Source organism: Phascolarctos cinereus, unplaced genomic scaffold (assembly GCF_003287225.1).
Source record: "Phascolarctos cinereus isolate Bilbo 61053 unplaced genomic scaffold, phaCin_HiC Scaffold_3;HRSCAF=262, whole genome shotgun sequence".
NCBI lineage: Eukaryota > Metazoa > Chordata > Mammalia > Diprotodontia > Phascolarctidae > Phascolarctos > Phascolarctos cinereus.
The window spans coordinates 250,546,983-250,563,911 of record NW_027555736.1 but is presented as its reverse complement, the minus strand read 5'-3'; the positions used below and the strand labels follow the sequence as shown (position 1 = coordinate 250,563,911).

The following is a 16,929-nucleotide window of genomic DNA, read 5'->3' as shown; positions in this document are numbered from 1 at the left end:
CAGAGTCCTGGAAATACTTCTCTGGAAGAGAAAAAAAAAACTAGTGAAAAGCTACCTCTAGAAAATACCAGCTAAGCTCTAGTGTGAGAACTCAGTGGGGAGAAGCATTAAATAGATAACACTGGACGAGGCAGAACCTAAAAGATGAGTGGACAAATTATGTTGTAAGAAGACAGCTTTGCTCTTAGCTTTAGAACCCAAGTCTGTGACCCGGTGAGACCGTAGCCTTAGCTTTCATTTTTTTTCCTCTTTTTTTCTTTTTGGTGAGGCAATTGGGGCTAAGTGACTTGCCCAGGGTCACGCAGCTAATAAGTGTCAAGTGTCTGAGGTTACATTTGAACTCAGGTCCCCCTGACTCCAAGGCCGGAGCTCTATTCACTGCGCCGCCTAGCTGCCCTTAGCCTTAGCTTTCAAAGGTGCTTAAGCTGCACTGTTTGTGTGACTGTGAGACCTAGGCACACTAGATAGTTCATTCACTGGAAGACATTGATTCAGACTGTGGGAAGGGAAGAGAAAGGAACAACCATTTACTAAGTGTTTACTATATGCTAAGCTAAGTGCTTTATAAATATTGTCTTGTGATCTTCATGACAACCTTGGAAGGTAAGTGCTATTATTATCCCCATTTTAAAGTTGAGGAAACTGAGACAGAGGTTAAGTGACTTGTCCAGGACTATGCATCTAATAAGTGTCTGAGGCTGGGTTTAAACTCAGGTCTTCCTGACTACAGGTCTAATGCCCTATCCAGTATGAAACATCAATGAATCCTAAGGTATATCTGTTTTTACTTCATTGGCTAATAAGTCACTGTAAACCACTGTTCGTAATATTGTAGGTATATAACTAGGAGAGACCTCAGAAGCTATAGTCCAACCTCATTTTACAGACAAGGGAACTGAGAAACAAGGTTAAGTAACGAGATCAAGAAGGTAGCGAAAGCATCAGAGATAATATTTGAACCCATGTCTTTTGACTTCAGAATCAGTGGGTTGGTTCTCCCCCCACACACACTATAATATGACGACATTAATCACTTGCTGTGTAAACCAGGGATTTAGACCTGTTGTCTGGGAGTCTAGGAGAAGGGGGACTTGATGCCTTATGGTCCAAGTTGAAATGTTTCCAAATGGGGAGGATAAAGTCATTAAAACCCAGCAACCGAGTTTGGTAGGAAAGGATGCAGCTTGGGAGAGGTGGGGCACATTTTGAATGGAAAGAAAAATTTATGTTGATTGGATGACCTATAGAAATAACTTTCTAAGGAAAGAGATTTCCTTGAAAACTCAGTGGTTTTTTCCCCCCTTCTCTTAAGACCTTAAAAGGGACTGTATTTTTGGCACAGAGAGAAGCCAGGACTCTACTATAAAAGGAAAGGCCTCTCCACCTAGGTGTCTGGGAATTTGGGTGGCCAAAGTTCCTAGATTAATTCCTGGGCATGACTCATCCTCCAACCTTGTCCTAATAAGGTAGTGACTATGAGAATGGCAGAAACCAGAAAACTAAGTTTAATTAAGTTTTATCTTTCTTAGGAAGGATTGCAGTGGACAGAAGTATATAGGGAAAGTCATTGTGGTCAGGACCCCTTAGCTGTCTGGGAATCCAAATTTGTGGCTTCATACAAAGAAGGGAAAATGTCTTTTCTGGGTGGGTTTTGGTCATCAGCTCCTCAGTTTCTGGGAATGGATTGCTGATCAATGACATTACCTCCTTCCTTCCCTCCCTTCCTCTGTCCCCCCCCCCGCCCATCTTCCTTTTACAGACTAATAGTGAACATTAGCTAGCTCATACCCAGGATCATGGATTAGTTTGAGGGATTTGTTTAATTTAATGCCACCAGCATTCATCATTCAGCAAAGAAGGATGACACTACCCCTTGCCAGTATCCCTTTAGAAGAAAAGATTTCATATTTTTCAGACTTAAAAAAATCACCAAAAAAGTGCATTCATACCTCAGGCAGTTTTTTCCAGTTGTGTTCTATGGATCACACATCTGTTACTCAGCCCATCAAGCCAATATTGGACAATAACCAATGAGCACCTTGTCTGCTGAATGCTTAGCTTCAATTGTAGAAATCCTAGAACTTTAGAGCTGGGAGGTTCCTTACAAAATTTATTTACTAAACTCACTAAGGCCTTCCCAGTTTACAGATAAGTAAACTAAGGCCCAGAGAAGTCCTATATACCATACATTTCTATATTTGCCAAGTGTCTGAGGAATATCTTTCATACAGTGTGGTACTGTGGAAAGAACTTTGGCTTTGAAATCAGAAGACCTGTGTTCAAATCCTACCTCTGACAGTTTGTACTATTTGACCTTGGGCAAGTCACTGAACCTTCCTGGGCCTCAATTTTCTCATTTGTAAAATGAGACATTTTAAAAATATATGTAAATATAGGATCCCTTATATCTCTAGATCTACGGTCTTATCTACTATGATTGATCCTGCAATAAGCAGGCTTATCAGGAAAGCCCAGATTTAATGTGGGGTATTGGATCCTGTAAGTTTTTACTCTGAGGGTCAGTAGAGAGAACTTGCTGGCCTAAAGTGTCGCTGAAATATGCCTTGATAATTAGATTATTTTTTCCACTTATTCAGTAGAAGGAGGGAGAGGCAGCATGTAGAAAACTGTCTTCAAAGCCAGAAATACCTGCGTTCAAATACCACCTCTGACATACTGGCTGTGTGACCCTGGATGAGACCTTAACCTCTCAGTGCTTTTTGGTAACTCTATAAGATTTCTCTAAGTTTTAGAGAAGGTGCTGACCAGCACTGATAAGAGGGGATTTCATCATCCCAGTCTCTGAAAGCACAGGTCCATTTTCTTTCCCTATTCTCTCTCTTCTTTTTTTTTTTTCTTCAAAGAAGGCCTTTATTGTATTTTTTTCTCAATTGCATGTAAATTTTTTTAAAAATAATTTTTGAGTTTCAAATTCCCTCCCTTCCTTTCTCCCATCCCTCCCCACTCCTTGAGAAGGCATGGACTTTGATATAGATTATACATGTGCAGTCATGCAAAACATTTCTGTATTAGCCATGTTGCAAAAGAAAACAGACTAAAAAAACCCCCAAGAATAATAAAATAAGAAAAGTATGCTTCAATCAGCATTCAGACTCCATCAGTTCTTTCTCTCGAAGTCCTTCAGAATTGCCTTGGATCATTATATTGCTGAAAATAGTTAAGTCATTCACAGTTGTTCATCATATAATATTGCTGTTACTGGGTACAATGTCCTCCTGGTTCTGCTCACTTCACTTTATATCAGTTCATGTAACTCTTTACAATTTTTTTTTGAAAGCATTATGCTCATCATTTCTTACAGCACAGTCGTATTCCATTACATTCATATACCGCAACTTATTTAGCCATTACCCAGTTGATGGGCATCCCCTCAGTTTCCAATTCTTTGCCACCATAATTTGCTATTATCCCTATTCTTCACAGTAGAAATACAAGGTCATATTTCAGGACAATGAATATCTCTAATCTGTGTTGTGTAGAATCCAGTGCACATATTATCGTAGTGAGGAAAATGCACAGCTCCCCTTTTTGACATTGCATTGATACCTACCCGCATTTGTAAAGTGCCCTGAGATCACTTTATCAGAGATTTTGTAGAATAGGTATTCAGCATTTCTCTTCCCTTTTACCATCTGCCCTCATGTCACCTGATCTCCCTCATACCCAGGGCCTTTAGTATAATAGTCCTGCTGCTGGGTTACCTGAAGAAAAAAAAGAGATGGGTCATCCGAAAGATGGGGAAGATGCACAAGGGTTAAAGGGTTACCACTTCCCCAGGGAGCCGAGCTGTTGATGTTTACTGGTTGTTTTGTGCTGGCTGAACTGTGTTGTGATTATCTGTGCCCGATCCCCGGTGAGAATTTGTTCCAAGGACACTGCTGCCAGCTGCTGTTCTCCTCAGTAAGTAAGGGCATCCGAGTCCTTGTTTCCACTCTCCCTTTCTCTCTAGTTAGTAAAGTTCTGTTGTCAATTTAGGAAGCATTGAGATGAAGGCAAATGTTGAAGGGCGAAAGGGAAGCTTGGGGCATCTGGAATGGTTAGATAACACTGGAGCCTCACCACATTGGTGAGGGAGCATGGAATGCTGAGGTGATAATGTCATTCACTGGCATCTATGTTTATATCCTTCCTGGCTAGGATGATGGATTCTTGGATTTCTAAAGGCCTGGAACTATACTGCCTCTTGTGGAAGGTTGGGGAAATAGCCATTTCAGTGGCTCCTGAGTGTCAGTTCAGACTGCCAAGGGCTGCTGCATTACCACACATTCCCCCCAAACTCAACCCAGGAGTTCTTATCCATGAACAGGAAAATATATATATGTTTACTCTGCCTATGAAACAATGGCCTCTAACATCAGAGGACTTAGGTTCAAGTCTTGACCCTAACTTGCTACCCAAGATCACACAGATAATAATAATATAGTAAGTCATTGAGTTTCTTTAGGATTTATTATTAAGTGAGGAGCTGTTCCAGTTTGCCTCTGGGTTCCCCTCTAGCTCTCAATCTGTTATCCCATGATTTCAAAGTAGGCATGTATCAATTATATTTACACAGCTTATACCTGATGTCCAGAGAGGAAATTGCCCAATAATCTGTCTAGTCCTGGTCAGCTAGATGGCACAGTGGATAGAGTGCCAGGCCTGGAGTTAGGAAGCCTCATCTTCCCGAGTTTAAATCTGGTCTCAGATACTTAGTAGATTTGTAACTCATTTTGCCTCAGTTTCCTCATCTGTAAAATGAACTAGAGAAGGAAATGGCAAGCCACTCTAGTATGTTTGCCAAGAAACCCCAAGTGGGATCACGACGAGTCGGCATGACTGAAACTACAATGACAACAACAGCAACAGTGGCCAGTCCTTCTATGATGGAAGTTCTATTACATGCATGTGACATGCGTGTCGGTGATCCATCATTCTCACTGTCTCTTATCTTCAGTCTCTCCTTATGTACTGGCTCCTTTCTTGGATGCCTACAACCACGTCAGCGTCTTCCCCATACGTTAAAAAAAAAAACCCAAAAAACAAGCCCTTACTTGATCCTAACATACAGCTAGAAAACATCCAGCACTTCTCTTTTGTCAAACTCCTTGAGAAAGCCGTCTACACTGGGTGACTCTACTCATCTACTTCTAAAACCTCTGCAGTCTGGCTTCCAGCCTCATTATTCAACTGAAACTGCTCTCTTCAAACTTAGTAATGTCTTGTTGCTGAATCAAATGACTTTTTTTCTCAAACCTCATCCTTCTTTTCTGTTGGCGAGGCAATTGGGGTTAAGTGACTTGCCCAGGGTGACACAGCTAATGAGTGTTATGTGTCTGAGGCCAGATTTGAACTTGGGTCTTCCTGATTCCAGGGCTGGTGCTCTATCCACTTCGTCATCTACCTGCCCCCAACCTCATCCTTCTTGACCCACTGGACGTTGGTATTCTCCTTTTTGTCCTTGATACTCTTCTCGCTAAGTTTTTGTGAATCTTCTCCTTTGCTGTTGTTCAGTCATTATAGTCACATCCAACTCTTCTTGACCCCCATTTGAGGTTTTCTTGGCAAAGATATTGTTTGCCATTTCCTTCTTTGGCTCATTTTACAGATGAAGAAACTGAGCAAATAGGGTTAAGTGACTTGTCCAGGGTCATACCGCTAGTAGGTGTCTGAGGCCAGATTTGAGCTTAGGAAGGGGAGTCTTCGTTATGCCACACCTTGCCCTCTAAACATTATGACACCTAGCTCCCCTTGGTATTTGGTTCAGAGAAATCTGGAAGAGCCAAAAGGAGTGGGGTAGATATGAGAACCAGTCTAGTTGTGTCCTTTAGAGCAGGGTATAATACCTGGGAAACAAATGGTTGCTGGTGTTTTATGTGAGTTCGAGAAGAAAGTGAGCAGTCATACTCCTTGCCCTTCCTATTTGTTATGGAGAATAGATACTTGATTATAGAAGGAACTTCAGCAGCTTTCCTATGGGAACTGAAAAACCTGTGAGATCATGGAAGCCTCCCCAGGCAAAACTGAGAAGGATGGGCTAGTCTTTCACTTCTTCCCACCGACCGCTATTCTTTTTCACTCTTGCCCAGGTGTTTAGGGGCTCGGCTCAGGCCAGTCTCTCACTGCTCTCCCCACCACGTTCTACTGCTACCCCATTCTAGACTTATCTCTTTACCCTGCCTCAGCAAAACTTACTGTAGTTTTGTGATCTAATTTGTGGGCCTATTCTCAGCAAGTTTTTAAGAAGGAACTGATATAATAAACTAATAGTGAAGTGTTACTAAATATTCCTGGAGATGGGCATCTTAAACACCAAATTATGCTACTGTTTATAACCCAAGGGAGAGCTCTGTAATGGTGAATTTTAGGGCCCAAACTGTGTAGGGTAACTCATTATTTTTCAATATAATTCAACAAATGTGTCAAGTACTGTGGTAGGTATTACCTTAAAAAGAATGTATGAGATCTTTATTGTAGAGAGGAAGGGAAAGCCACTTAGATAAAACTGAGCTGATAGGTCTCATTTTCCCCTTGACCAAAGGATCCACTTGGCCGCTCTGGTCTTGGGAGTAAGGCCTCTTACTTGATGGAAGGAGTCAACAGCTAAGCAGAGACACTGAGATAACAGTATGAGACTAATGAGTCTGGGGATACTGATCACTCTTCTTCTTTCTCTTTCTTAGACATTCACAGCGTGGTGCAATTCACACCTCCGAAAGGCGGGCACACAGATTGAGAACATAGAGGAGGATTTCCGGGATGGCCTGAAGCTCATGTTGCTACTGGAGGTCATTTCAGGTGAGGCTGGAATCAAGAGATGAGTTTGGGAAACACTAAGCAGGCATAGTCTGAGGTGTAAGATTGAACAAGGGCAGGTAACAGGTTCCACCTTGACTCACTTTAGTAAAGTTGCTTTCTGTATCCATTTTGGAAAAATGAGCCCAGGTTTAGAAATAGCCCAAAACTGTGGCCCGCCATGCGTTTGTCTTTGGAGGCAGTATGATATAGAGGAGAAGTTCTTAACCTGGGGTCCATGAGCTTCTCTTTTAAAAATATTTTAATAACTATGTTTCAGCATAATTAGTTTCTTTTATAATACTATGTATTTTATTTCATACGTTTTAAAACATTGTTCTGACAAAAATGTGCATACCCTTTGATCCAGCAATAGCACTTCTAGGGCTATATCCCAAAGAGATCAAACAAATGGGAAAAGGACCCACATGTACAAAAATATGCATAGCAGCTCTTTTTGGTGGCAAAGAATTGGAAATTGAGAGGATGCCCATCCATTGGGGAATGGCTGAGCAAGTTGTGGTATATGAATGTAATGGAATACTATTGTGCTATAAGAAATGATGAGCAGGCTGACTTTAGAAAATCCTGAAAAGACTTGCATGGTCTGATGCTGAGTGAAGTGAGCAGAACCAAGAGGACTTTGTACACAATAACAGCCACGTTATGCAATGACTAAGAATGTTAAACTGAACCCTTCTCAGCATTACAAGGATCTAAGACATCTCCAGAGGACTTGGGATGGAAAATGCTGTCCACATCCAAAGAAAGAACTATGGAAGTCACATCGCTATCACTTATTTTTACCTTCTGTTGAGTTTTGTTTCCTCTTTCTGATGGTTCCTCCTATTGGTTTTAATTTTTACTTACAACTTCACTAATGTGAAAATATGTTTAATAGGAATGTAAATGTAAAGCCTATATCAGATTGTGCGCCACCTTGGGGAGCGTGGAGGGGGTAAGGGGGAGAAAAATTTTCAACTCAAAAGCATATGGAAGTGATTGTTGATAAATCAAAATAAATTAATAAAATTAAAAAACAAAAACAAAAAAGAAAACATTGTTCTGAGAAGAGGTTCATAGATTTTGCCAGACTGCCAAAAGAATCCGTGATACAAAAAACTTTTTAAGAACCTCTGATGAAGAGGAAAGAATATTGAGCTAAGAGTAGGAAGTTCCTGGCACTGCCTAACTGGCCGTGAAATATTGGGAAAAGTCCCTTAGCTTCCCTGGGCCTTAGTTTCTTCATCTGTAAGAAAATGAGGGAGTTGGACTAGATGAGTTCTAAAATACCATCTAGAGCTTGTGTCTCATTTTTCCTCGTCGTGAATATAATGTAGGCGGATATTGCCTGAAAACTCCAGTCTGGGAGGTCCACTGTGTGGCTCTGCTTCACAAAGCAGAGGCTCTAGAGCCCTCATTTGCCTGCCCCCTAGGCAGAGTTGGTTCTTTCCCCTCAGGAGGGTAGAGGGGGCAAAGCAGTCTCTTTCATATTAATTTTTAGATTGGAATCTCAGAATTGGGGAACTTTGGAGCATGGAGGTCAGGGAGAGAAAATGTAGGGGAGGAAAGAAGGCTGTCTGGATGCTATTGCTGTGCAGAGTGAGATAGGAAGAATCCACTGTCCCAACTGGCCCCCCCCTTTTACTCAGGCCTTCACAGTCTGGCCACTGCCTGTAGCTCACCACAAATGGTATAGGGGAGTCAGGGACTTAGCTGACATAGGAGTCATCATCTGAGGAGGGAGAAAGTTCCTGTTGTACCATGCTGTCTGTGTGCCTCTGGAGAGTCTCTTTATTAATTGGTAGAAGGTAGGATTAATGAATTATAGGTTACCAAGTTTTTCCATAGCCTGAGAGGACAGAAACTCTGGAGACCTCTATAAATGGAAAGTATTGATTTAATATTAAAACAAATCACGCCTCCGTGATTGGTTCTGAAAGAGCCCCACTGTATCAGAGGAAGGAAATCTGTTCACCACCTGTAGCCTACGAGGCTTGGGTCTATGTAAGGGGCCCTTGAGGAGATCACCCCTGCAGAAAGGCTTAGGGAAGGGCAGTCTCACCAAGAGGATTGGGAGTTGCACTGAGCTGTGTCTTTCCCTTTTCCCGTTCGGACCCTCAGGAAGTAGGATTAGGTATTAAAGTGGTGGTGAATCAGTCTTCGGTTGTGGTAGAAGAATGTGTCTTTGTTAGCAATGGTGGTGGGATGGGTTGAGGAGAAGCATGGCATTGAGCAGTGGTATGCTGCCCAGAGGGGGCTGGTTTGAAGTCTCTGGGAGAAAGGTTTGAATCCTAGGATTGGCATCGTGGCTTCTCTTTCTGGTCACAAAACCTGTGCAAGAGTTTTTAAATGGAGTGTTAGAGTCAGAAGGAGGGAGGGCAGGGCTCAGAGAGAGGCAAACCTCCCAGCTCAGTGAACTGGTTCCCTTCCATGTAAGTGGCTTTTATGTTTACTTCCTGCTAAAAAGCCAGGGGCCCCTTTCCCTGTTGCATTAGAACTGTGAGTCTATTTCAGTCTCCTTTTTGCCAAGTTTTATTGGTACCTGTTTTTTATACCATGGTTTCCCCCTTAAATTCTGCTTTCTCTCTTACTACCTCTTCTCCCCACCTGCCACTGAGCTATTCCATGTAGCCCCCCCAAAAAAAATTGAAAAAAAGGAAAGGGAAAAGAAATTTAAGCAAAGCCAAGCAACATAGCTACCCAGTTTGACAGCCTAGACTTCTACCTCTCTTTCCTGATAGAAGAAAAGTGAGTTTCATTTTAACCTCTCTAATACCAAAAGTTATTAGGCAGCTAGGAGGTGAAGCGGATAGAGTGCTGAGCCTGAAGTCAGGAAGATCATCTTCCTAAGTTCAAATCCATCTTCAGACACTTAGTAGCTGTATGACCCCGAGCAAGTCACTTAAACCCTGTTTGCCTCAGCTTCCTCATCCGTAAAATGAGCTGGAGAAGGAAATGGCAAAGCCACTCCAGTATCTTGCCAAGAAAACCCCAAATTGGATCACAACGAGTCAAACATGGCTTGAATGACTTAACAAAAATTATTACAGCTGAGCAAAACAAATGAATGCATTGGCCATGTCTGATAAAGTATGCTTATTCTGCACTCCAAGCCCCTCATCTCTGCTGAGAGCAGGGAAGCGTGCTTCACTCATAATTCCCTGAAGCTCTGATGGATCAGATTGCTTATGTCTTGTATTTTTCTTTACATTATGATGGTCATTGTGCCTTGTCTCCTGATTCTGTTCACTTTGCTATGAATTAGGCCATACTGGTTCCTCTGAGAATTTGTTAAGCTATTGCACAATTTATGGGCACCACTCCAGAAAAAAAAAATTAAAAATGCCTTTAGTCCATTGTAGAAGAATCTATATTGCCCACTGTAGCACAGGCAGAAGTCTCTGGTGGCAACAATAATGATTCTTTTCCCCAGTGTTTTAGTGTTTACCAAGTTTCCCCATGGGAACTGTGAGGTGAGGTGGTTGATGTAGGTAGTATCCTCATATTACAGGAGAAAAAAAGGAAGCCCAAAAGGTAAAATAACTTCCCCTAGCTTATACAGCAAACTATACAGGAACCAAAACTTGTGCTGTGGTCTTCTGACTGTAAAACCAGTCCTCTTCTCAGTGCACCAAATGCAAGGCTCTGATTATATGGGAGGCTCAGGGACTGAACGGGTGGTGGTGGGCTTTGGGGGAGATAGGTGCAGGCCTAAAGCTGCCTCAGTGTCTTGATGTGTGACCTTGGACCCTGCACTTCACTCCATGATGTAAACTGGGCTAGACTGATGCAAACAACCCTCCCCCCCCCCATCTTGGAAGAAGGAAGCAAGGATTACAGATTCTCTCTTCTTCTCCCTTTATACCTGCACTGGTGTTTCTGCTCACTGAAGGGACAGATACATTTATTTCTTGCTATGCTTCTGTGAATGTCCTGATGCAGGAGCCTTCAGTCACCTGGGGTGTGTGTGTGTGTGTGTGTGTGTGTGTGTGTGTGTGTGTTTGGGGTGGGGGTGGGGGTAGCAGAGGGTAGTGACATATTCTCCCCTTATTTGAATATTTTCTTTTTCTTTTCTTTTTTTTGTTCTCTCAATCAGGTGAACGTTTGGCCAAGCCAGAGCGAGGCAAGATGAGGGTGCACAAAATCTCCAACGTGAATAAGGCCCTGGACTTCATTGCTAGCAAAGGGGTCAAACTGGTGTCCATTGGAGCAGAAGGTAAAAACCTGCTTCCCTAGGTGGTGGAATCTAGTGAGACAAAAGCTGATGCTTATGTTTCCCCAGTTTCATTTCACTTGCAGATTCAGTGACCACACACCAAGGCATCGGGGGAGAACACTAGTGTTACAGGCCTCAAGGCCGTTCATTTCCACATCTGTTTCCTCATATCATATCACTGTCATTTCAGAGGCAGCTGAGTGGCACAGTGGATAGAGTGCCAGGAAGACCTGAGTTCAAATGTAGCGTCATGCACTTTGTAGGACAAGTCACTTAACCCCTGTCGGCCTCACCTTGTTCATCTGTAAAATGGAGAATATAAAACATTTTTTATAAACTATTAAAATATTAGATATTACATATAAGATAGCACCTACCTCTCAGGGCTGTGAAGGTCCAATGAGATAATAATTGTAAAGACTTAGCAGAGCCTTTAAAGCGACATAAATGTTCGTCGTTGTTGTCATTGATTTCCTAGGACCAGGATCCGTAACAGAACCCTCCTTTGTAACAAGGAAATAAGCCAATCAGATACACATTGACCACATTTAACCAGTTTTGCCTCATTATGTACTTATAGGATACTGCTTCTCTGCAAAGTGGAGGTTGCCTACATAGCTCATTGTTAGGTCTCTGAGGTCAAGATAGGTCATTGCATTAACCATTGTTCTGATGTCTTTTAGGTTTTGTTTTTTAGAGCACTATGGTTATTGACTCGGTAATTCTAGTTCTGCTAATTACACTCTCAGCCAATTCATACCAGCCTTTCCAAGTTCTTCTGAGTTTTTCATATTTGTCATTTTTCTTATGGCTCAGTAAAATTATGTTATACTGATTTACCACAGATTGTTTAGCCTTTCCTCCATTGACAGGTATAGTCACGAGAGCCCATTTTCTCAGACTTTTCTTTATACTTTCAGAAAGAACCCATTTCTGAAGCCATTTAGCTGGAAGCCTATAGGGGGCTGGCTGATTAAGGCTGTACCACTGACAAATGAGCATTCCATCTGGAAGTAGACTCTGATGGGGAAGTGGGAAGGGTAAGAAAGCTGTTAGCAGAAAATAGGGAGCAGGGAGGGATTTTGTCTGTGTGAATCCTGAGAGAGTCTTTCATGTTGTCTCTGGGCAGGCTGCTTACTGCTCAGGAACGTCTAATAACCAGCATACATGAGGACTTTGGAGAGGCAAGAAGGTGTAATAAGCCCACACATATTCCAATGCATGTGAAGAATCCTCTCCTCTTTTTTTTTTTAAACTTCCTGGCTTTCTACTTCTTGGATCCAGCCCAGCCTGTTACCAGAAGGGAAAGGCTTATTTTCCTAGCAGTTACAAGGGCTGTGAGGCATCTCCTGAGGAAGCCAGCTTTTATATAATTCAAATTCATTAGTGCTTTAAAGTTCACAAAGTACTTTCCTTAGCACAAGGAGAAGAAGGTGGTGTAAGTATTAGGATTCCCGTTTTACATATGAAGATACTGAAGCTGTGGAGGTCAAGTGACTTCCCCAAGGTCACACAACACATACATATCGGATGGAGCCAGGTTTCCTCACCCCAAGTCCAGTGCCCTTTTCACTGTACCATGCTGCTTTTCAGTAAGGGGAAGTCCACATACTCAATGAGGATTTTTTAGCGACTGTCCTTTATAATAGGGATCGCTTGAAAAGAATGGGAATTGAGGCTGAGTGGAAAGATTGTTCTGTGTAAAAGGAGCTAGAGAGACTGTGAGAGGATGCCAAATTCCTTCCACAAATATTAAGCATCTGTTACCTTGTAGATAGAGCGTTACCTTCAAGCCACAGTACTAAGTGCTGGGGATACAAAATGTCCTTGCCCTGAAGGATCTTGTATTCTTTGGGGAAAGCAGATTTTTTTTTATATGCAGACAAGTCAGCACAAAATAATTCCAGGGCACTGACCCCTAGGGTAATCAGAAAAGGCCTTCCTGGGAGCTGGCACCTGAGCTGATCTTTGAAGGAAATTAGAGATTCTAAGGGGGGAGGGGTTGTTTCATTTCAGGCCTGGGGGACAGCCTCTGCAAAGACACAAGGCAAAGATGGCGAGTCATGTATATGGAACAGCAGGTAACTGAGTTTGGCTGGAACATTGAGTGGGTGGGCGAGTGGGTAGGAGAGCATTGAAACCAGTTTGAAAGGATATGTTTGAACCAGATTGTGAAAGGCTTTACATGCCAAGTGGAGGAGTTTGAATTTAAGTTATCCTGGAGTCCATAGGGAACCATTGAAACTTCTTGAGCAGGGGAACGACGGGGTCAGACTTACGTGGGCATGAGCTAGATTACAGGACCTGAGTCTGAAGAAGCCTTCAAGTCCAGCCTATACCTCAAGGAGAGGGATCTGCAGCACAGCAATTTCTTAGCTTTGCTTTAAGACCTCCGACAAGAGGGAACTTGGTATTTTTGCACGGTTCCATTGCACTTTTGCATAGTTCTGCCATCAAGCCTTGCACCCAGTACTCCTATCCTGCCCTCAGGCACAAATATTACTCTTCTTGCATGTGATAGCTATTTGGATACTTGTAGGCAGCTATTTTGTTTGCTCCTAAACCTTCTCTTCCCAGACCAAGAAAAACAAGAAAAGGTGGGATGCTAACACCATGAGCTTGGGACTAAATAAGATCTAAGAGCTAGAAGATTTATTCAAGCATCAGTCAGGATTCCTCCCTGCCTGATTGCCCTCCCTTCTGGCTGATCTCATTTCTTGTGCCCACCCTGGTTTTCTTTATTCTGATAAGTTGTTTCAGTTTTATTAACTAATGTGGATCATCCATACCTCAGTTGATGGAGTTTTGGAGTTGTGATAGCCTGAAAAATGCACTTCCTGCTAGATTATTCTTTTCTTTATTTAGCCATGCTGGTCCTTGAACAGCAGGTGCACCTCATCTGACAAGTACTGGAATGTTTTCTAGATTGGCATGGGTGTGGGCTCAGTTGGCACAAGGCCGTCTCCGTGGCACAATGAAGTAAATGCAGGAGGTTTTTAGTGAAGGATATTATTCAGTTCTTCTTGTTCTCATTGATGAGAACTCCCTTCATAGTTGCACAGTGCTTACAGCGGGCTGCACCTGGAGTCAGGAAGACCCAAGTTCAAATTTGGCCACAGACACTTATTAACTGTGTGACCCTGGGCTTGTCACTCAACCTCTGTTGGCCTCAGTTTCCTCTCAACTGTAAAATAGGGATAGTAATAGTATCTACCCTGCAGTGTTGTTGTAAGGATCAAATGAGAAAATATAAAGAGTGCTTAGCACAGTGCCTGGCACATGGTGGATGCTGTTATCAAGCTCATTCCCTTCCCTCCTTCATGTCTTCTTACCTTGTGCTATTCAACACATGTTCTTTCATATTTGTTAGATGCCTCCTATGTGCCAGGCACTCATTGTGTCGAGCAGTCTTGGAAACATTAGGTCTTTTTACACTGCTTAGGTAGCAATGGCATCTTCATTCTTCTGATGGTCCATCTGTCACCCTTCACTTTCATCATGACTGGCCCAATAACAGTAGTCCTTATAATTGCATGATATTTTGTGCTTTCAGAGTATTTTCATGTACTTCACCTTTATTCTCACCAAAACCCATTGAGTTATGATGTAGAATATAATCTCCTTGAGGACAGGTACTGTTTGGCATTTTGTCTTTAAATGCTCATACTGGGCTCTTAATAAATGTTGAATTAGGCCAGACTGACCTTGGTCTCCTTTGATAAATGAGATTTGTCGATTAGAAAGGGCAGTGAATTGCCAATGTTTACACAGCAGAACCAGGACTGAAACTCAAATCTTTGGACTCTAGAGGATTGTTGTTACCTTTGCTCCAAAATTGGAAGTTGCCAAATTTCTTTCTCTCTGCCTTTCTCTCAAAGCAATTAATCTTTATTGTCTCCTGCTGTCTGCGTCTTGGCCAGTCAGTTAACCTGTGTCTTGAGTACTTACTTTATGGTTAGCACAATGCTAACATTTAGAGGTATAAGACATGGGTCCTACCCTCAAGGAACTTAGTCTAGTTGGGCAATATTATATGGAAATATACTATATGGAGTAATTATATGGATACCAAAGTCTGGTTTAACTCTTCAAGTGTAGTAGTGGTTCAGAGGTAAGGGGGAGATCAATGAGGTCTAGAAGTAGTCAGACTTAGAAAGGAAGAGGTAAGATGGTGAGCTCAATTTTAAAGGATAGGTAAAATGTGAAGATTTGATGCCCCAATCATTCTTCCTCCTTTATAATTAAATGTGGCTGGTCTTTTGGAGTGTTGGGGAATCATTGAATGGTGTTGAATTAAACACAATTATATGTAGTTTTGTATTTTCTGAGATAAGTCTGAAAACTGGAATCTACCATCCCTAGAAGCAAAGGGATAGACAGCCAGTTTGGGACCATATAAGGGCGGGTTAGTCAATGAGATGAGACTGTGGGTCGGCGTATCATACGGAGCTACTAATTCAAGGTATCTCACTGCTCACCACCTTACACAGCTCTATACTTTCCACTGGAAAATTTTCTCTAACTATAGTGAGAAATTCCACAGATGCTGTTGGAGCCAGTAATCTCTTGAGATATTTTTGGGGGGGCCTTTTTTTTTAATTGCTTAGGTGATGAAAGAGTGTGTCCAGTTGTCTTCTGTGCAAGGCTGAGCTTCTCTAGTAGGGGCTGTGTATGTAGTGAGGAGTGATAAAGAAGTCAGCACAGTGGGTCTGGTAACTTGGCCTTTGGGAAAATGCCTGGTACCATCCTTGAGACAGCATTCAATTCCGTCTCTTTTAATGAAGAGGGTGTTGGCTTTCAGGCTGTAGTTGTCTTGGGAAATCCATCTTTGCTTGAGATATGTTTAGTGTGGGGTAGAATATTCCTTTCCCTACACTTGCTTCTTTCTGCCTCCTTTCCTTAGCAGTGGAGTAGTTGAAAAGTCAGTCAGCCACAAACCTTTATTAAGTACTTAACTGTATTCCAGATACTGTATAGCACTTACATGCTGGCGATAAAAATAAAGACAAAAATAAGCTCCTGCCCTCAGGAGGCATATATTCTGATGAGGGAGATAACATGTAAATAACTTGGTACATAGAAGATATACATAGAATAGATGGAAGTTAATATGAGCAGCTGTGGGAACTGGGAAAGGGTTTCTGCTGAAGGTAGGAATTGACTGGAATCTTGAAGGAAACCAGAAGGGCTGAGAGGTGGAGGTGAGGGGGCTGGGTATTCCAGGCATGGGGGGACCATCCTTGCAAAAGCGTGGAGATGAGCTGGAGTATTTGGGAAACTGCACTGGCTTTAGAGTAAGAGGTTGCTCAGTCATTTTCAGTACTGTCTGACTCTTGGTGACCCCATTTGGGATTTTTTCTTGGCAAAGATACTACAGTAGTTTGCCATTTCCTTCTCCAGCTCATTTTACAATGAGGAGCTGAGACAAACAGGGTTAAGTGACTTGCCCATGGTCACACAGCTAGTAAGTGTCTGAGGCCAGATTTGAACTCAGAAAGAGGAATCCTTCTGACTCCAAGCCCAGCACTCTATCCACTGCATCACCTAGCTGCACTGACCTAGAGTAAGAGGACTTGGGTTCAAATCCCACCTGACACTAACTACCTATGTAACCTTGGAATTGTCACATAACCTCTCTTGGCCTTTGTTTTCTCATCAAAATTAAAAACACTTGGTCTAGATTTTCTTTAGGTCCCTTCCAGCTCCAAATATATGCTCTTGTGCCTCTAATAATCACACTGGAAGGATTAAAAGGATGGAGAAAATAGAAATATAGCCTCTAGGTTAGAGGGCTGTGGCTGACCCTGGAGTGCAAATGGGCAGGAGGCCCTTGTCTTCTTTCCCCCCAGGCTAGAGGATGTTGGTTAGTGAAGGGGCAGGAAGGCTTAGCAGATCTGCATGGCTGGTTTACTGAG

At 42.4% G+C, this 16,929-nt stretch overlaps 1 protein-coding gene across 4 annotated transcripts in view; it reads left to right on the top strand.

The window, feature by feature from the left end:
• ACTN1 (actinin alpha 1) overlaps positions 1-16,929 on the top strand; it is a 124,610-nt gene that overhangs the window by 66,356 nt on the left and 41,325 nt on the right. For all 4 annotated transcript variants that reach the window (XM_021004845.2, XM_021004843.2, XM_021004844.2 and 1 more), the window contains exons 2-3: positions 6,684-6,798; positions 10,895-11,014. In XM_021004845.2, coding sequence (XP_020860504.1) covers positions 6,684-6,798; positions 10,895-11,014 — 235 coding nt within the window. The remainder of the gene's footprint in view (positions 1-6,683; positions 6,799-10,894; positions 11,015-16,929) is intronic.